This window comes from Myxocyprinus asiaticus, chromosome 5 (assembly GCF_019703515.2).
Source record: "Myxocyprinus asiaticus isolate MX2 ecotype Aquarium Trade chromosome 5, UBuf_Myxa_2, whole genome shotgun sequence".
Taxonomy (NCBI): Eukaryota; Metazoa; Chordata; class Actinopteri; order Cypriniformes; family Catostomidae; genus Myxocyprinus; species Myxocyprinus asiaticus.
The window spans coordinates 53,021,708-53,043,200 of NC_059348.1; the positions used below are offsets into that span (position 1 = coordinate 53,021,708).

At 39.0% G+C, this 21,493-nt stretch overlaps 1 protein-coding gene across 4 annotated transcripts in view; it reads right to left on the minus strand.

Moving 5' to 3' along the window:
* Positions 1-595: 595 nt before the first annotated feature.
* Positions 596-21,493, minus strand: part of LOC127440670 (microtubule cross-linking factor 1-like) — an 86,446-nt gene continuing 65,548 nt past the window's right edge. For all 4 annotated transcript variants that reach the window (XM_051697402.1, XM_051697401.1, XM_051697400.1 and 1 more), the window contains 6 exons: positions 20,432-20,599; positions 14,465-14,716; positions 13,108-13,446; positions 11,590-11,666; positions 7,421-8,987; positions 596-963 (listed from right to left, as the gene is read on the minus strand). In XM_051697402.1, the coding sequence (XP_051553362.1) occupies positions 736-963; positions 7,421-8,987; positions 11,590-11,666; positions 13,108-13,446; positions 14,465-14,716; positions 20,432-20,599 (2,631 nt within the window). In that variant the 3' untranslated portion in view covers positions 596-735. The remainder of the gene's footprint in view (positions 964-7,420; positions 8,988-11,589; positions 11,667-13,107; positions 13,447-14,464; positions 14,717-20,431; positions 20,600-21,493) is intronic.

Sequence of the window (21,493 nt, forward strand, 5' to 3'; positions counted from 1 at the left end):
AATCACATGATTTCTTCCGAGAATATATTTTGAATTAAGTTTATTTTTCTTACCGCATTTGCAAATTTTTGTTGTTGTTTTAAACACAAATCTAACTAAATTTAGTGAGGTTTACGCTTAAAACAAGAGAAAACATTAGGGCAACGCGTAAGATAAACACACTTAATTCCAGATCAGTACTGGGTAGATTACTTCCGAAATATAATACGGTACTGATTACAATTCTTACAGTTCTACAATTACTAATCAGTTAAGTAATTTTAGTTAATCTAATTTGATTTCTTTCAGATTTCTAATTGCATTTTTGAAGAAACTCAATTTTTGCGATCTAATTACGTAATCCAGATTAAGTGTAATTCTTTTACTACCCAACACTGTTCTAAGATATATTCCCTGAAAAGAAGTGCTTCTCAAATACATTTATCTTGTTTTAAAGATGTTTAGATGCTTTTACTGGTAAACAAGACAAATATACTGATTAAGAAAATAGTGAAGTAAAATAGCTAGTATTCCACTCCAAACATAGCCTTTTATAAGAACAACATCCCTGGAGCAAACAGGGATTAATGCCTCGACTGAACTAGAAACCTTCCAGTTACCAGCCCTGAGCTTTAACAACTACATCACAGCATCCCAGAAAACAGAGAGACAGTTCAAAGTTAAAGGAAAGGACAAACAGAAGAAAATGCAATATGAAAGTAGAAGGATGTAGTCTAGGCTGGTTGAGGTTTGAGCTCAGACCGGGTGTAGAGGAACCTCCAGACCGGGCTCTTCTATCTCTGGGATGGCCCGAATTGGTCTGATGGGCGAGGGAAAGCGGAACCTCTCTGTGCGATTGTTGTAGTTGGGTGAGGATGATGGGGAGTGGGCTGCCCAACGGGAAGGCGGGCGGCGGTTTGCAGGGCGAGCCGGACGCAGGAAGCAGGATTCCAGAGGTGGAGCCACTGGAGAACGTGGCAAGTCCTACATTAGGGAAATAAAAAAAAATAAAAAACATAAGCTTTCAAACTCTGAATGCACTTGATCCCTCAGTAAGTGCGAAAAGAGTCCTATAGTGAGATATACTGTACTCATTACCTAGGTTCAATACAAGTTAAGCTCTATTGACATAATAAATAAATAAATACCACAGAAAATGCATTTATCCAACCAGGTCTCAAAGAACCACGTTTGGCACGTCGCACGAATCGCAGCAGTTTCCTGGTGAAATGAACACTAGAGGCACTAAAACAACGGCTTTTATTCCCTTTCACACAAATCACGAGTAAAACGGCAGATTTTGCATTCATAAACACTTTTCACCCTGTTCCTCACACAATGCTATCTTATGATATCTACACACTTTTGCTTTAGCGCATGACTTGTTTTAACGTTTGCATTACATAACTACATTTACAAGCTTGTTCAAGTGTGGTCATATTGTGCGGTAGCTCGACTGATAGAGCGTTGCACTAGCGATGAAAAGGTCTGGAGTATGAGTCCTGAAGAGCCGAGAAGTGAGCCGAAAGTGTCGTAGAAGCACCACAAAATGACATGGTTGCATCAACAACTGGATTTTAAATCTTACGTTTGCTTTTTCAGACACTATCGGTTATGCTTAGATTTACGGTTTAGGTAAGGGAGGTAGGTTCAGTTAATTTAAAACTCGATAAGCATTTTGTTTTTAAAGCATTAACCTGTTTGGGAGAAAATTTAACTTTCTTTTGGCGCCACACAGTGGACTTTTCACCTCAGAACTGCCGCGATACGTGTGAGGAACCACGGAGAATATAATTTTGCAAAAATGCCGTCACAGTCATGCACTTTTCATGGGATTAGGTTGTATTTATCAGTTTGTAAAAACAAGAGAGAATGTACAATTTTCAATTATGCACTTATTATGGAAGTCCAGTGGGCAAGACACTCCAGAGGATTCAAAGGCAGAAGAGTGTTATTTAAGTGAAGCAGTATACAGTAAATCACTCTTTTAGTGATGCGTAATTCCCGTGGATGGAAATGGTCCCTTTCTGTTGTCCTAAAAGTTACAGTGTTTACTGACTTGACATGGTCATGACAGGAGTTGAAAGATTGGATATAACTTTAAAAAGACAAAGTCAGTAAGTCATTGTATCACACTAGTCTCATGTTAACACATGTTGTGTTTAGGTTTTGTGGCTATAATTTTGAAACAGTGTGTATTTTGATGTTTATGGAGTGAGCATATTCACTTCCATTGTAAGTGCATAACCACAATTTGCAATTATTTTTTTTGTGGTAATCAACATTATGCCAAAATGCTGTTGATTGAGCTTAACTTGTATAGTAAGTATGTAAGTTGTAACATCAGAAAGATCTAACTTCTTTTGTCTCGGCAGATTTGATTCTTTCTTAAAGGTGTTTGGGATTCTCTCTTAGATTAAAAAGACATGAAATATTAATGCATTTATTTTCTTCAAAGCATTAGTGTTTTTACAGTTAAATGTGCATCTGTACAAAGATAAATAGCAGAACATTCCACTTAATTCATTTTGTTTGGCATAAAGTCTAATTTAGCAGACTTCAAGGAAATCCGTGATTTCAGCTTGATTTAGTCTAAAAACATTTTTTGAAAATCTCATGAGCGACATATATTAAAAATGACTGAGATTTTAGTGAAAGTCAGATTACGGAGGGGTATTTTCTCTTGCTTGAATTATTCAAACACAGGGATTTACTACGTCTACCTGAATCTGTCTTTGGTTTCAGGGTGAGACTTTGACGTTGAAATACAAAGTGAATTTAAGTGAGTCCTGTGCTTCCACAGAGGCAAAAAAGAACTTCAGTGTTTCCAATCATTGAATACAGACCAGTGACATCATAACCAACATCAAACACACTATTACATGTTGGTAAATGTAAAGTTATCACAAACAACAATGGCATTATGACACATTTCACTGTCAGAAGTTACCCAGTGAGACCCAGCATTAGCAGCGGTTGTTAAACGCTGAAGCAAAGCCAACACAGACACCAGCAAATGTAGTCAAAATGGCCTGAAACACAGCAAAATCCTTGCTAGCATGCAGTAATGTTGAACAGGAGACACATTCTGTTAACACCAGACAGCAAACATGGCAAAAAGGACGGTAAATCAAGAAAGAGCACAAAATGTGACGGTGTGGTCTTCATCGGTTGGGCTGGCAAGATTATTAAGGCATGAAAACACTGTAAAAGACCATTTGAAATGGACAAAAATAATAAAATTACAAAAACACAAACACGGAGCAGCCAAAAGACCTACGAAAAATAAAAAGGTGATTATATATGAATATTTAAAATGGTCATTCCATCCAAACAGCCAGTGAGCTTGCTTTAAAGTGACCTGAGGCACTAATGTCTATTTATTTACTTAAGTGACACTTAATCAAAAGCGTCCTTGTATTTGATAGCAAAATGTCAAAACTAGGGCTGTCAATTTAACATGTTAATTTAGTGTGATTAATTATATAAAAAATAACGTGTTAAAAAATGAATGCAATTAGTCATGTCCGCGGACCGTAATATGGAATATTCCTACCATCGGAATAATTCAAGCTTGAAGTGCCACCTGTTTTCAGCAGGGGGCAGTAAGCAAAACTCCAGCTATACTGGCAACGCACAGCTGGCAGAGAACAAACCACACTCAGGCTTGCTTCAGCACAAGATGAGAATGCGTTCTTGCATTCAAACAGATGTATGGAGCGCAATTCTGAATGCATGGATCTCGAGACATTTTTTTCGAAGTTTCAAACTATGTTTAACTTGACACAGCGACCTAAAAACACTGCGTTTATGATGCAACATAACCAAAGTGAGACGTTCAAAAAGCCTCCGTCTGATGCATGTGTGCATTGAGGCATTCTTAGAAAAGGCCTTATAATAAATCTATCTCGGACAGATTGACAAATTCAATTGCAAAATGGATTGCTGTGGGCTGTAGGTTGTTCAATATTATGGAAATAAACAATATATTGCCTTCTAAAGCCACTTTTTGTATTGTCTTATCAATGTTTTACTCGTCTGCCACAATAATGTGAGGCATTTTAATTATCTGAATTCTTCTATTTATAATATATATATAATATTTACAATTATTTAATCATTATATATTGAATTATTTTTATTTCGATAATGTATATATAAATGCGTTTAATTTATCGGCATATCATGTAATTCATTTGATTAAAAAATGTAATCAATTGACAGCCCTAGACAAATATTTCCTTTTGGGATTTGACAACTTTTTAGATTGCGAATCAATTTAGCATATGCTCTGATGGCTTTTTGGATGATTGATTATTGATGATGATTCATTAATATTAGATAATGAGCATGCCCACACCTACATGAAGACAAAAAAGTGTGTCCACATAAATTATTTCCCATAATACCTAGTGGTGATAAAGTGTCTATAAACTGTGAGGCATGCGGTGAAAGAAATCCATTAAAATCCCTGAGAAGGACACAAGTGAGGTCACCGTGAGGTCAAAGGTCAAGAAAGAGCGGTGGAACTTACAACACGGCGAGCACGAGCTGCATTACAGTCCCCAGGGTGCACTTAGTAAGACAGTATGGTTCTGGAGACAATCCAGAGAAACAGGAGTAAACACACTTATTAGAAAAACACAACCAAATCAGACTCAAAATGAGTGCAACATCGGTGAACTGATGAGGCGACATCCAAGGGGGTCACAAGGCATCCTCGGTTTTCATTATCCTTTAAGTAGAAACAATTGATTAATCAATTATTAATTAAACTAGAGATGCACTGATACAATTGTTTTACTTTTAGAGTGTTTTTTTTTTTTTTTTTAATACATATGCCTTTCTATTAGTGAATGTACATTTGACATCTTGATATTGTCAATATTAGCATTTTCAGTAATTAAATATAACAATTCATGACAGTTTTACCAGGTTTTAGCTTAACTTTAAAAGTAACCCAGTTAACACGATATGTTATTCATGCTTTAATGCTGTTGTTTTATGCATATTGTTCTGTGCACTCATGGAGTGGGCAATGCAGCCTTGGTATTGATTGTTCTGGGTTTGTTTTGTTGTGCCTGACAGTATTTGACGTTCGTTTGATTGCTTTGTCCTGTGTTGTTGTTTGGCTACGTAAAAGCGACAGACAGTACCTCCTATCACTTTTTCCAGCATCTTAATACATAACACACATATGATTTTAAGTGTTGCATGTTCAAAGACAGTAAGGACCATCAGGCGCATGTCTGATTAAAGCACTCTTTCGCTCTCCCTCTCTCACTAAACGCAAGTTTGCAGAGAAAGAAGCCGCATATGTCACGTGAAGATGGCTAAAATGAAAGCTAATGCACTAGTTTCAAGGTTTTTTGTTTCTTTTCTTTTCTTGTTTTTTTTTTTTTTTATCTGTCATGATAGAAAACATTAGGAATTATCCATTAAATAAATCTTGTATGACTGACATGCGTAAATCTGGTGAAAGTGATCTCTCGCTCTCTCACACAAGCGTGTATGGGGAGAGAGTTTTTTAACTGGTCTTAAAAGTGCACAACAGATGTAAAAACATCATTATTTTAATGTACTCAGGCATACCGTATTAAATGATGAAACCGATAACAAGTACGAGTATTTACTCCCATGCAGGTATCAGCCCGATACGAGTACTACCGAGTAGTATTTGTAATCTGGATATATCAGGGAAATTTTCTCCCAATTTGGAATGCCCAATTCCCACTAATTATTAGGTCCTCGTGGTGGCGCGGTTACTCACCTCAATCCGAGTGTCAGAGGACAAGTCTCAGTTGCCTCCGCTTCTAAGACAGTCAATCTGCGCATCTTATCACGTGGCTCATTTTGCATGACACCTCGGAGACTCACAGCATGTGGAGGCTCATGCTACTCTCCGCGATCCAAGCACAACTTACCACGCGCCCCATTGAGAGCGAGAACCACTAATCGTGACCACGAGGAGGTTACCCCATGTGACTCTACCCTAAGTCATAGAAATTAGTATTTTCCTAAAAAGTCATGGAAAAGTCATGTATATTTTAAAAAAGTCATGGAAAAGTTATGGAAATTAGAATATTCCTAAAAAGTCATGGAAAATAGTATATTTTAAAAAAGTCATGAAAAGTCATAGAAATTTGTATTTTTTTAAAAACGTCATGGAAAAGTCATAAACATTTGTATATTCCTAAAAGTAACTGAAAATTAGTATATTCCTACAAAGTTATTAGCAGAAATTAGTATATTTTTAAAAATCATGGAAATTAGTATATTCTTACATTTAAATATAGTATATTATTAGTATTTATTGTACATTTTTCCCATATCATTTAATAATTTAAATACTATAACCTTGGCAAATAGTTTTGGACATTTCCTAGAACAATCCATCAGAATGAAATCACAAATCGTTTATTCAACCCGACAGGAAGGTCACAACATACATTGGACACAAAGAACCATCTGCCTTTAATCCACTGACCTAAAGATTTTGTGTTAAATGTTTGTAAATGTGTCTTTCAACATTAACACGCCATCATGGGATAAATCCTTATCTGTCTTTCCAAATGTCTCGTGTTTCTATGAGGGATTCATCTTCCAAATGGACAGAGTCTGTCACGCAACAAACACTGAAAACAGCCTTATTGCGTTGCATTAGAACATTCAGCTTCCAAAGTAGTAACATAAGCTGGATCCACCGCAAAGACAGAATAAGCAGCGAATATCAAACACGATTAAGCTGCTGTTAGCTTTGCAACAAAGCAGGATGCAAAAAGGCATGCAGCTCAAATATATAAACACTCAAGCAGCATTTAAGCAGCATTTTGGATCAAAGCAGATCAACTACTAGCATTCATTTTTTGTTAATTGAAAGTCAAAATTGAACTTGAAACTTGGAACTGTATAATATTACATAATAAAATTTTTGTTTAGGGAAGACAAACTGGGTATGAAAAATGACTTCTTTAATATCTCAAATCTTTATCATAGTCAGCAATGAGTTCAAATGGAGAGCAAATGGAGACGTTTCCTTAAGTCTCCAGCATGCTTCTCTGATGTTTCTTCTGAGAAAAAGAACCAGGGATCTTTCACGTGCTTCCTCTAGAGTTTCAGAGGAGATCTCAACAATGTCTAAAATTGTACCCAAGTCTGCAATCAAAAATCAGAGATCTCAATTTGAACTCATTAAAAGTCTCATTAAAGTCTCTCAAGAGCAAATGGTCTGAGCAATGCTGTCTGCATAAACTTTATACCTCTATACTCTTACTCTATGTCAACAATGGTCTCATTAGTGTCTATTTTCATTTCTCCAAAGGATTTCAAGTAAAAACATCTGAGATAACGTAGAACACCTAAAGTCACCTAAGCTATGAAAAATTACCCTTTAAGGAATAAAATTATCCTCTTGGTAGAATGAAACGAGAAGCTCATTTACCTCAAGACATCCGGGCTTCTCCGAGTCTCCGGTTCTGTTCTGAGCACCTGTGTTTGAAGCCAAAAGCCTCCTCTCCTCTCTGAAGCTCTGCTCCAAAAGTTTCTTATTCAAAATCCGTGCTGTGTTTTCCGCTAATGTGTAGCCCGGTGGTGCAGACAGATCTTGTCTGATATTAAACACGTCTGGGGTCTTCTCGCCCTGGGCTTCCACAATCAGCTGCACTGGACTTGGGGACCGGCCCCGAGAGTTCCTCAAAGGCCCCTTTTCGGCACAAATACTGGGTGATATGGGATCTGTGGGTCCCTGAGAACCTGCTTCAATGGGACGAGAGCGACTAGGGGACTTGTTGAACTTCTGCATGGGATCATAAGCGATGGGCGTGTGGTCAATGATGTTGAACAGGCTGGAAAGGCCATCGTTGATGGTGGTGTGGACTGGGCTATCTCTGGTTGTTGTGGAACGCGCCCAGGCGGATTCACTGTTGCCTTTTTGCTGCTGGGTGGCGGTATTTGGGGTAGGAGTACGGGGTGGCTCAGTTTTGGTGGTATTGGTAGAGGGTTTCCGCTGGAGCTTGGGTGAGCCGTATTTTGGTGAACAGCAGGGCCGTTCAAACTTGGCCTGCACGACTGGAGAGTACTGCATCTTTCTTAGACTGCGGGACGGGGACGAGATGGGGGTGGACCCTCCTTTGGGCGTTAGACATCGGTGCGGGCTGCTGGTAAGGGTGCGATGACCCTCGGTTTGCAGTCCAATGCTGTTAGTCTGGGTCGTCTGCGTCCCCCGCGTGGTTAAACCATTCGTCTGGCATGCCATATCGTGTAGCTGCCTTTCCGGAGGACTGGATCCAGAAGCTGAAGATGATCGGATGGTGTTCCGGGCAGAAAAAGCCTTTTCCTTCATGTCGTCGCTCAGGTTGCGGGACAGCTCCAGTTCTAGCGATGAGGTATAACCTACATCAGCGCAAAGTGATGGTCGTTCTCCAGGCTGAATTCCTGCTTCCAAATGAGTCCTCAACTCACACGGCCACCTTCCTCCAAACACCTCCTCTGCACCTCCTACCATGTCCCCTGCTTTTACTTTGGTCACTTTGGAGAACATGTACTCCTGCTCAGGAGGGCCTGGAGTGGACCGCTCCCCTCGAGCAGGACTGTGTAAGACATGGACTCCAAACTGCTCGGCCCCTTGGGTGGCCCTGAGTGGGAGCTTTTGGCAGTACTCAGGGCTACTCATGGTGTTTGTGGTCAAGGTAGCACTGGTGGTCATGTACCAGGAGGCTGACTGGAATGCTTCTGAAGTGGACTCAACCCTACGGGATTCTGCCCTGTCCGCCCAAGCCTCCATCACTGGAGGAGGTATTACTGGGCCAGGAATGGGGCAAGCGAACAGGGAGCTGGTGGTTAGATCCCAACCCTTACTATTGAACTCCTCAATGTACTTGAGGTCGTCTGGAGAAAGGGGAGGAGTCACATCATCCCACCCACTCTCTCCAGCCTTGCTTTTGTCTGGTAGGAAAGGGGAGCTGTCCATCAAACGCTGGAAGTCACTCATGGAGCAAACTGACTTTGCCCTATGAAGGTAAAAATTGTGTAAAGTTATTTATAATCAAAATATTGATGTTACTAAGCATAAAAGCTCTGTTTTGAAACCTAGCAAACTGACTTTCTGTGCAACATCCTAACTGACATGGAAACTCAGAAGTGACTGATTTGGAAAACTCAAATTAGAAAGCAGCAGGTAAAGTGCTCAAAATTGACAGTTGATTCTTGCATGTTGCTAAGCTAACAAAAATACATTGGACGCACAAACATTAGGTAAAATTGCTCATTTTTAATTAGAGTGAACAAGTTCACTCTTGATTTTTTTCCAGTATTGAATGAAATATATTTATAATCGACATTTATCTTGACTCATCCAATGAAATGATTTTTTTTCACTGTAGCAATATGTATGGGATTGCATTCACTCTGAAGGATATGTGTAATGCTGCCTAAAGGCCAAAAAATTTTCTTCGCAAGTATGTGAACGCAGACTCTTCTAGCTACCCAAGCTTGATTTCAAGCCAACTACTGTCATGATGAGGCAACAATTTGAAGAGAATATTGCAGAACAAGTCAATTAAAGTCAGTACATATCTATAGTAACACCTAAATAATAACATCCAGTTTAACAGCACACTTTTGAAAGTAACTCTATCACCCCCCTGAGTACTGAGGTTTCTTACTGCCACAATAATGCAAGAATGCATTTCATGTATGTTCAACCAGGCCGCACATTGGCAATACGTTTGGTAAGCTTTTGAATCTGCGAACACGTACTTGTGTAAAGTGTTTCAGGCCTTAGATTTTTGCAGAAATAAGGCATTTTAGAGGACAGCATAATTATCCTCTCCACTTGGAACAGAGTGTGCCTATGATCAGGGACTATTTAGCAGAGATGGGCCACTTCTATTAAAATGAATGGGAGAAATTGGAACGCTCAACCAAGAAGCTCGTGCCCAACGGTCAACGGATGTAGAAAGGAAGTCCCGCCCTACAGGTAAATGAGCCAGTCACCTTTTAGATACAGACATCGCCTGTCAATCAACTCGAGAATGGGCATGTGCATTAGCAAAACAAGCCAGTAAAATTGCGGTTTTCAGCGTCATCTGAGGTAAAGAAGCACAATTTAAGATACCAGTGTTGTTTGATTTGAAATGTAGTTTAAACATAAGTTTGGCAAAAAGTTTATGAGATTTCGGTGTTCCCCCATTCAAGCAGATAGGAGCTGCACTGTCATGACTGGAAATAGACTCCCGGGAGCATTCCAAAGATGGCCGCCAGTGGACTGACTTGCTAGAAAGACTTTGCTATGATGCCTTAAAAAATGCTGCCCAGGTTGGTGGGTCACTAGTTTTGGAAGAGTTGGCTAATGTTTCAGCCCCAAAGCTTTAAAACAATAACAGTATAATTATAATATTCAATAAGGACCTACAAATGATCATTAAGATGTGAAGAAACATTTAGCCCATCTGATATTAAATGGTTATTTTCCACTCATTATTCTCCTGAGAGGCTGCTGAACAGCAACAACAGCAGGTCTAAAGATAGTCAGTAACCTACACTGAAACAATGGCACAGAAGATAGATTCATCAGTACAGGATCAGGGTGGTGCAGTCAGGAGAAGACACTGAAGGTTATTTTTAGCTACTGAAACTGTTTTGAGGTGATCTTTTGAAATGCACAATGATAAATGGACTGTGGATCAATAACCTGGCTCACAGGAGTTCAAGATAACAAAGCCAGCAACTGAAAGCCTCACATACACAAACAGACACCTTAATGCATATAGTTGTTTTTCTATCATGGTGGGGACTTTCCTTTGGCTTCTAATGTGTTTATACTTTTTTATTCCATACCTGTACATCTAATCCTTATATAGCTTTTTGCATTTTAACAGTTTCATTAGGACATTTTTAGTATGTTTAAACCTTTTTCCTCATGGGGACCATTGGCTGCTCTACACAATGTACTGTAGGTGATTTCAGGTTTTAGTATCCTAATGTAGGCAAAACCTCTAATGTAGGCAAATCCTAGCTCGTAGACACACACATACACACACACACACACACACACACACACACACACACACAAAAACACATGTTGGTGCAGCTATCCTTGTGAGGACTCTCCATAGACATAATGATTTTTATACTGTACGAACTATAGATTCTGTCCCCAAACCCTAACCCTACCCCTAAACCTAACCCTCACAAAAAACTTTTTGCATTTTTATATAAAAAACAAAACAAAACAAAACAAAACAAACATAATTTAGTATGTTTTTTAAATGATTTGAATTATGGGGACACTAGAAATGTCTTCATAAACCACATTTATAGCATAATACCCTTGTAATTACCAGTTTGTCACCTAAAAAAATAAACCACACAAACCCACCCACCCACACACCTCCTGCTCAGGGTCGTATACAAATACTAATCCAGTAAAATGCTTTCTAGAATGAGAATGTCACTTCCCCAAAATTATAAACATCACCTGGCTCCAAACAACAATAGCAAGTAGAAAATCAAGGATTTGTCGCTCTGTGATGGAAACTAAAGGCCTATTTGGCCTTTTGCCTATTTAAAAAAGGACAAGCCTTTCAATATGCCTACAAACACATACAGTACCTGAGTAAGCTGCCGCTGCTTTTCTCTTCCTCAGGATAAACAGTAGAATCTGCGCTCTCAGAAATCTCATTAAGTGCCTGAAACAAACACACAGTTAGACATTAGCACACAGCTGCTTTATGAAATACTGAAACACTTTCATAAACAACTTTTTAGTGGTATATTGGAATTTTATTCATGTTTAATGCTGTCCTAAAGATTTTAAAGGGACCATATCATGATAAAGTTAATTTTCCTTGATCTTTTGAAAGAAAATACTTTAATGTACTATGAAAACACTCCAAGTTTCAGAACAAAAAAATGGAAAAGACCATTTATTGAAGCAAATCTGCAAAAATGTTCATGGTTGTGACGTCACAATGATATATACCAGTGTTTCCTACAATATTTTGCTTTTGCAGCGGAATTATAACATATAACAATATTATATTATACAGGTTGACGATAGTGGGTTTTGCCAGTGGTGGTGGAAAATGCTGATTACCAATTAATCGGCTGATAGTTTTTAAAAACGATTTATATAAAATAAAAATAAAAACATTTAAAAACAAATCTTAGTCTTTCCTTACTGTGACAAGTACAGACATAGAGGCTACAAGAGCCCAAAATTAATAAAATCCCAGATGTAGTTTATTGTTCAACCAAAATGCCATTAATAACCAGGAAAAGTGAACATTTGGTGCATAATGGAGGACTTTTAACTATAAACAAGCCTAAAACACACAAGGGACTCTTCTTTTGAAATGACGGAGACTTAGCTCCGTTACAGTTTCAATTCTAATTAAAAGATATGCATTGAAGTTTGATAAAAGTGTGGATGAATATTGTCAATTATTAAAGATTTAACTACAGCACTTATATTTCACTCGGAGAGGCTGCTGTTATACAGTAGAATCAAGCTGTTGTTGGTGTGGGTAAGAAACAGATTAATAGTTAATTCATTCTTAACTATAAATCTTCACTTTCACAGTTTTACATTCTTCTTTTGTTTTTGGCAATTCATATTCTTCGTGCAAATCGCCACCTACTGGGCAGGGAGGAGAATTTATAGTAAAAACGAACTTAAATATTGAACTGTTTCTCACCCACACCTATCATATCACTTCAGAAGACATGGATTAAACCACTGGAGTCGTATGGATTACTTTTATGGTGACTTTATGTGCTTTTTGGAGCTTCAAAGTTCTGGTCACAATTCACTTGAATTGTATAGAATTACAGAGCTGAAATCTTCTAAAAATCTTTATTTGTGTTCTGCAGAATAAATAAACTCATACACATTTGGGATGGCAAATGATGAGAGAATTTTCATTTTTGGGTGAACTATCCCTTTAAAGACATAGCAGGAAAAAAAGCCTGTTTAATTCTAGGCCGGAGAGAGGGTCGAAAATGGTCATGAAAAACTAAATTACGATTGTACTTGGTGCGAGAAAATGGACTTGAGGGAAAAAATAAATTGATGAACAATGTTTGATATGTGTATGATCCCTCATCGTGCAGTGTAAACTGATATCTTACTCTGTCTCTTACTTCCTTCATGCAGGGGAACCGCTTCTCACTCTCCAGTCGTGATGGAGGGGGCACCTCTGCCTCTCTTAGAGGGTCCAGTGACAGGGCATCCAGGAACAGGCTCTCTGGGGGCCAGGGCCCCTCACAGGGTCTGGGTCTCCCCGCCACTCCCTTCTGCTCCAGTGTGGCCTCAGAGTCGGAGTGAGAGCGTGTGTGTGCGGCAGTGCAGGGGGAGCGTGGAGATCTTGAAGCCTTACAAGGGCTCTCCTGAGGGGAGAAGTTACGCGCTGCGCCTCCTTCAGACTGAAAACCACATTCAGAATGATGGTGCGGAAGATCTTTCTGCATCTGGGATGGAGGAGAGCAGAGAAGTGTTAACAGATTCACAAAATAAACAAAAAAATGTGATTAAGCAGATGTGGTTAAAGTTCATTTAATCAGACTGCTCTAGAATGCAACAGTGCCCGCCCACTTTTTCAGCCGTCTGGTTTCTAGAAGTAATTTTCCAATTTATTTTTTCCATAGGGATTTCATAAAATACTTCTGCCCTTCTGGCCCCGCCTGCCGGCAGGCTTTTCCCCGCCTCTCTAGAGCTGGGGAGGGGGACAAGGGGAGGGAAAACAAAAACAAAAAAAAAGAGGAGAGGGAAAGGGCAAGGCAGAGCGACAGTGAGAGAGAGAGAGAGAGAGGGGAGAGAGAAAAAACTTGCTCGCCGGTTCCCAGACACGCCGTCGCCTGGTCCTCGACCACTCCTCCACCCTCTGGTGGACGACAGCTGCTCCTCCCCGGGTGGACCAGAGCAAGTCCTCTGACCCCTGGCGAATGGAACGTCCCTCCGTGTTCTGGTGGCCGGTTGGGAGCCCCTCCGCCCCTGGCAGCGCCTCCACCGCTCCAGGTGGCCGCCAGTGAGCCCCTCCTCCCCTCGTGGATGGCGGCCTTTCCTCCCTGTCCAGGCGGCCGGCAGCGACTCCTCCATCCCCCGGAGGACAGGCACGGCTGCTCCTTTGGGTGGACGGCAGTTGTGAGGACTCCACAACAGCGTATCCCTCCTCCCTCCCGGGCTTCGGCACCAATGTAACAGGGTTAAAATGGGCAAGGAGGAGGTGGGAACCGAACGAAGTATCAAAGTAATATTTTAATGATACTTTTTGGCCCAAACTCAAGTCTCTATGATATTCTGGTCCCTAGATATGGCTCGAGTCCCTCCTTCAATGTAAGTCTATGGGATGTTTTGGCTCATTTTATTACCAACCAGGAAAAAAAAATATTGACTTCTTAAAAAAGTAAAGAAACAGTGATGCTTTCATTTGCATTGATGTGAATGAGTGAAATAAGTAGGAATCTTGCAGCCGGCTTGACCTCTGACCTTTTCCATCTTGCGGTGCATCTCCCGTATGCTGCGGTTCCACTCTTGCTTCTCTCTCTCGAATTGCTCCAGCAGCTCATTCCTCTCGCGGCTCCAGCGCTTCTCTCCATGCTGCAGTTTCCAGCGCAGCTCCAGTGCCGTGCTGTGACTGTCCGCCAGCAGGCGGCGCTGTTCCTCCCGTTCCTGCTGAAGAACATCTGCAGTGACTGCACCTTCAGCTGCATCTGCAGACTCACCTCTCGCCTCCTGCAACTGCGAGAGCAACGGCAGAGACAAGGAGAAGCATAAATGCCCATGTATTAAATGGCACACATCGGGTTTTTTGGAATGGTATAGTACCATACCACTCATACTATTTTTGTAGTATACAGCATGTACTGTATACTGTGCACAGTATGCAAATTTTCCGTATGCATGCATGGAATACCCAGATGACCTACTACATTTGGCAAAATGTGCTCTATGAAACCAGAGTAAACTGCGTGGAATACTGTATTGCACAATGCAACACGCTCAATTTCTAGTGTGACGAATGAATTGGAAGTGATATTAACTGTGATTTTTAACATCTCTTACTCATTATTTGATCAGTCTGAAAACTGAATTTAAAATGCACAATAACAATTAACGATGCACTAATGTATCGGCCAATTATTGGTATCAGCCAATAAAAGCAATTAACAATTGGACATCGGCTAATTGTTTAAAAACAGCTGCTTATCTGGGATGATTTTCCTAAATCATGGAAAACATGTAGAGAGATAGAGAATAAAGTTATTATTTACATTTCTTTCGAAGTTGTGTAATATATATCAAACAAGGTAGCACAAAAATAAGAACCACCAAACTATCGGTATCGTATCAGATGTTGTTCAAAATAATCAGATATTGGTTTTGGCACACAAATTTTGCATTGGTGCATCCCTAATATTAATTTATATATTAAATATTTATCAAATTAATATTTAATTAATAGTAATAATTATAGCTTCAAGCAGCAACCTTGGGGCAAAGCACTAACATGGAAACCACTGCATAACTCTAAGCACAACCTAAAGAGCACACAAACACCACATGACAAGTTGCTCCAGGATGGACTCAAACCTATGACTTTCCATTCCTCAGTTAAGAGAGCAAGCCACTAGACCAATCCACTGCACCACAGAGCCACAGGACTGTCAGTCACCAAAGGGCCATACCAAGCTTAGAGCAACACAGCCCAGCGTAACAGTCTTCATAATGTACTTCGTTTTGATGTAACTTTTCAACAAAGATGAAAATCACAATTGGTTGGGGAAAAGCCAGCAACTATTCAGTGAGCACAATATAAAATCTAAAGAACTACAGAAATTTCTAACACATGACCTGCTGAGTAGGGTTTGAACCCACAACCCTTGGTAATTTTGCTAAGAACCTTACATACTGTGCCACTCAGTCAACATAACTTGGCCATGGCAAAGAGACATGCCAATTTTAGAGTCAGAACACATGTGTGGGTTATTTTTCAAACTTTAGGTGGCAGTGTCTCCAAACTGCTCAGGTATCCTCAGGATATAATGTCGATGATGCATAGCAGTGCATTCTATAGTATATATATATCCAAACTGTTCGGGTATCCTTAGGACATGATGAAAGATGCATGCATGTTTTCTTTTAAATATGAAGAAGTATTCAAAAGACACTCCCTCTTGATGATTCAGATGGACAACATACACCTCAGAATGGTGAGCTTTGAACCCAGGACCTTTTGAACTGTAAACCAGTGCACCACTCTGTTGACTTGACACTAACAAAGGAAAGAGACATCCAGACTCTAGAGTCAGCAAACAAATGTGGGTTATCTTTTGAACTATAGGTGGTGCTGTCTTCAAACTTCTCAGTTATCCTTAGGACATGGTGTTGATGATGCATACCAATTTCCTACAAGATTTATCACTTTTTTATCAAATTCAATATGGCGGTGGAGCAGTATGGCTGATATGGGGACAATTGGCATTATTGGAATCCTCATGACCCACAGAATACATAGACACCAACCTGATATTAGGACAAACGGTTCAGAAGTTATGAGCAAAAATAGCATTTTTACACATCTTTTGACCCATACATAGAGGTACATAGAGGCATGAAACCAAACGTCATTCAATAAACCTTCCGTTTTACCCCTAGTGGTTGAATATGGAACTGCTGTCCAATATAAACCTGGGGCTGACTGAGGGTCAATCTCATCCTCTTCTTCCTACTCACTGTTGGACTCAGAATGGACAGGGACATGACACTGGTTTTGTGCCTCTATGTTTTCAATAAAAAAGCTACTACAAAAAGAAAGTTGATTTTGGAGATGCAGTTCCCTATTCAACCACTAGGGGCCAAATGAAATGTTGTGAAAGTTGCACACTTTCCTCCTCTATTGAATGACGTTGGTTTCATGTCTCTATGTCCTTTAACAAAAAAAGCTATTACAAAAAGAACGTTTATATTGGACATGCATTTGCCAATTCAACCGCTAGGGGTAAAATGAAAAGTTGTGAAAGTTGCGCACTGTCCTACTCTACTGAATGACATTAGTTTCGTGTCTATCAACTTCAACAAAAAGCTATTACAAAAAGAATGTTAATTTTGGACATGCATTTCCCGATTCAATCACTAGGGGTAAAATGAAAGGTTGTGAAAGTTGCGCACTGTCCTACTCTATTGAATGACATTAGTTTCGTGCCTCTATGTCATTTAACAAAAAAGCTATTACAAAAAGGTTTATATTGGACACACCAAGCTATTATAATAAATTTAAAAAAAGGAAAATTGCATTTTCTCCATGGTCCCTTACTTACCACTGCGACAAGAAGAACTCTTCCCGGGGTAACTCACATTGTGACGGCTTTTGCAGGCAAATGCTCATTATAACGAGTGAAAATAATGAAAACAAGCTTGAAGAATATTATTAGCTTTCCATGTTTTACAGTAATACTATTTTGGAAAGTATTTTCTAAGCTGTTTAAGAGTTATCCCTGTTTATCGCTGAATGTGTCTGGAATAACAAAAAACTATCTTAACCTCGCTACCCTTGAAGACGCATACCAATTTTCATTCAAATCCGACAATGCATTCAAAAGATATATCACTTTTAAATAAAATTCAAAATGGTGGAAAAGCACTATAGCTGATATGGGTAAAAGTGGTATGGTTGGAATCATCATGATCCATAGACACCAACCTCATGATTTAAGAACATATGGTTCAAAAGTTACGAGCCAAAAAAAAAAAGGAATTTTTCACATCTTTTGACCCATAGGTGGTGCTGTCTACAAACTGTGCATGTAGCCTAAGATCATGGTCCTGATAATGTAACCAAGTTTTATTTCAATAGGACAAACCATTGCTGAGTTATAGCCTTACATCCATTTTACAACGACCTCATTAACTTTGTGTTAACGCAACTTTTCAACAGTGGAAAACCACATTTCAGTATTATTTATTCTGTGCAGCTTGGTCTGGAGATTATTTTGAGCCATTGTTTGGGAAAATCAGGCAAAGTTTGAATGATCAGTAGAGAAAAAAACAATAAATTACATATTTCAAGATGGCGGCCACTGTACTGGGAGGAGTTTTAATCTAAGGGGTCAATTTTAATCGTCAAGAGGAGAGTATTCAAATGCAAAACTAATTTTGTTTCTAGGATAAATGGTTCAAAACATACGCACGAAAAAAGTGAATTTTTGACATGGTGGTGGCGTTATAGAGTTTGTCCTAGAGACCCAAAATTTGGTATGTGGACTATTCATACCCACCCCTATCAGTCTGCCAAATTTCATCATTTTCTTATGTATGGTTCATAGGGCTGCCATAGACTCCCATCCAGAAGAATAAGAAGAAGAAGAAAACTAATGGATACAATAGGGGCTACAGCCACTTCATGGCTTGGCCCCTAATAATAATAATAATAATACTAATGGATACAATAGGTGACCTTCGGTGCTTGGCCCCTAATAATAATTAATAACAATAATTAATTAATATTTATAAATATTAATTAAATATTTATTCATTTAACCATATTTATTTCTGAGATGATACCTGGATGCCACTTACTCAGTTAACCCAGCAATATAATGCGGCCATGTGACAAAAATGTACCATACTGCTGTTTAAAATGTATATAAAGTAGTTACATACTGAACAGTTTCTCATAGTATTTAAAGGAATATTCTTTGTTCAATACAAGTTAATCTCAATCAACAACAACTGCAGCATAATGTTGATTACCACAAAAAATTATTTCTTTAAAAAACAAAACAAAACAAAAAAAACAACAACAAAATAACAAACAAATCAATGTTACAATGAGGCACTTACAATGGAAGTGAATGAGGCCAATTTGTGGAGGGATTAAATGCAGAAATGTGAAGCATATAATTTTATAAAAGCACTTACATTAATTCTTCTGTTAAAACTTTATTTGAGCTGTAAAGTTGTGTAAATCGTCATTTTATCGTCATTTTACAGGGTTTACAGCGTTACATCATCATGGCAACGAGGTGGTAAAATTGGCTATAACTTTACACAGAAAAGGTTAGTAAGTGATTTTATCACACTAAAATCATATTAACAGACATATTGTTTACGTCTTGTGGCTATACTTTTGAAACAGTGAGTATTTTAATGTTTATTGATGGGCCCCATTGGCTTCCATTGTAAGTGTCTCACTGAAACCCAGATTTTTCCCTTTTTTTTAAGATAAGGAGGAACAAGTCGAACCGGAATATTCCTTTAAAAGATAGTCTTACCATTCCATTCCAAATATAACCACACATTCATACACGTCCCCAAATGCATGCAGATAATCAGATAAGCTTCATAACAAACAGTGAGTATACTTTTTAATATATATATATATTTTAATTTGCCAAAGCAACGTTTGTCGAGATTCTCCATGCTCGTCTAGCCAGATGTTCCTAAATCTATTTACTGCCTGAATGAGCAGGGCTCCACTGACATATGTTTCCTTTAATAGACCATGACTGTGTTTGACAGCCAAACTGCACCACTGTATAAATATAGCTGGCTATTTCAAGACACTCCCTAACTCTCAGACACCAAAAACAGTACATAAGTCACCTCAATCTGAAAGCAATGCATGACACTTCAGATGCAGGAGCTGAGAAATCACGTCTGCAGCTTACCGTTACAGTATCGTTTAGCAAACTTCATAATAAATATCAAATGAGGTGAGACTAATTTTACATTAAAGAAAAGGCTACTTCATCCTTACTTGAAGAACAGGCTTCTTTTAGTTTGCCTAAAAATTATGATGTAATGCAGTAACATTTTTGTTCTGATAAGATGTTAGTTTGGTTATATTTCTCCTGTTCGTGCACATCTCTGAAATTCTTGGCTTAGGAGAACTCAAAGAGCGTTGATGACTGGTTAACTAATTGTGAATTCTTTGTTTATTTATTTCCACCTTGGATGCTTTAGTTTGTTCAGGAGAAAAAAAGTCTGACATCTTACATTGTGTAAATTAGCCTTAAGCCATTTTGTACACTGATTAAATGATAATGACAGAAAAATCTAAGTTCTGTTTTTATCAACAAGCATTCCACAGTTAAAAAAAAAATTCTTCATAAATTGATGAAGAACTGAATGTTTTAAAATACTTATTTAAAGTAATGCCAGTTTTCATTCACTAATGAGCTTTAATTGAACCTTTTGCATGAATTCAAATCATTTAACTAATTACAATCAGTCACTATGTCATGAAAACGAGCCAAATTTATGATTTACCATTATGTAGGATAAAGTGCTAAATTCCAAGTCTTCTGAAGGCATATGATAGTTTTGTGTTACGCAGAGACATAAATTTCAGTTATCATTCACTGATAAATTTTCGCTTAACTGAAATGAACTCATCATGTGTGCTGTAATGTCTTTCTCAGGGGATTCTCATGCTGTTTAAGGTTTGTTCCGCACCTTGGCGACGTGACTCCCCATTTCGGTCCGCTGGATTTCACATGCTGCTCTCTCATTGGATAGTGTCTGCTGCAGCTGCCAGCGCCGCTGTGCCTCCTCGCTTAACTCCACCCTGAGCTCATCCAGCAGAGAGCGCAGGGCGTGCAACACTCGTCGACTATTACCCGCCTGTAGACAGAGAGAGAGAGACTGACATTAAGCATTTATGATTCACTTTAACCATGCTCTCAGCTTCCTGCTGCCTGTGAACATGCAAAACAATTGACAGATTGTAAGGGCCTCAAAGTCTTCTGATTGGCAAAACAAAAAATCTGACCGGGAGTCCACCATAACTTTTTTGTTTGCTATTTACAGAGACAGGTGCTGTACCGAAGTGATGCTATTTTTTTAATTTTTTTATGTCCAGATCTATTAAGTTATTAAAAAATATTATTTAATTCACACAATGGCACAGTGGATGGCAGCCTTGGTGTGGAGCTCTCCAATTCTTTTGTTGTTTTTGTTTGTTTGTCCTGTGTTTAGTAGTTTTTTCCAATCAGTTTTACCAGGGTCGAACTGCTGAACATTCGGCAGCACATACCAGACAATCTTTTCCCGATTTTTGACTATTCAGATGTTTTGCTGGCCATTTTAGTCAGAGGCGCAGGTGTGTTGTTCAAGTGTGCTATGAGACGCAAGCGAGGCAAGCGAGCTGGCGCACTGGTCAAGCTCCGTCAGTGCGGCTTTCGAACAGCGTTGCCAAGTATTCATCTAGCGAATCTCTGCTCTCTTCCTAACAAAACGGACAAACTACATCTCCTCACCCATACAAGGACTTTTCAAACTCTGCTGCCTTGTGCTTCACAGAAACTTTGCTGAGAGAAGCCATTCCAGACAGCCCATTACATCTGCAGAGCGGATCACATTGTGGAGTTAATGGGGAAAACGAGAGGCGGTGGAACATGCTTTTAAATAAATGGTGTACAGATGTAACAACGTTAAAAAAAGATGCGCTGTCCTAATTTGGAAGCGCTCTTTATCAATTGTAAGCCTTTCTGCTCACTGCAGGAGTTTTCCTAGTTT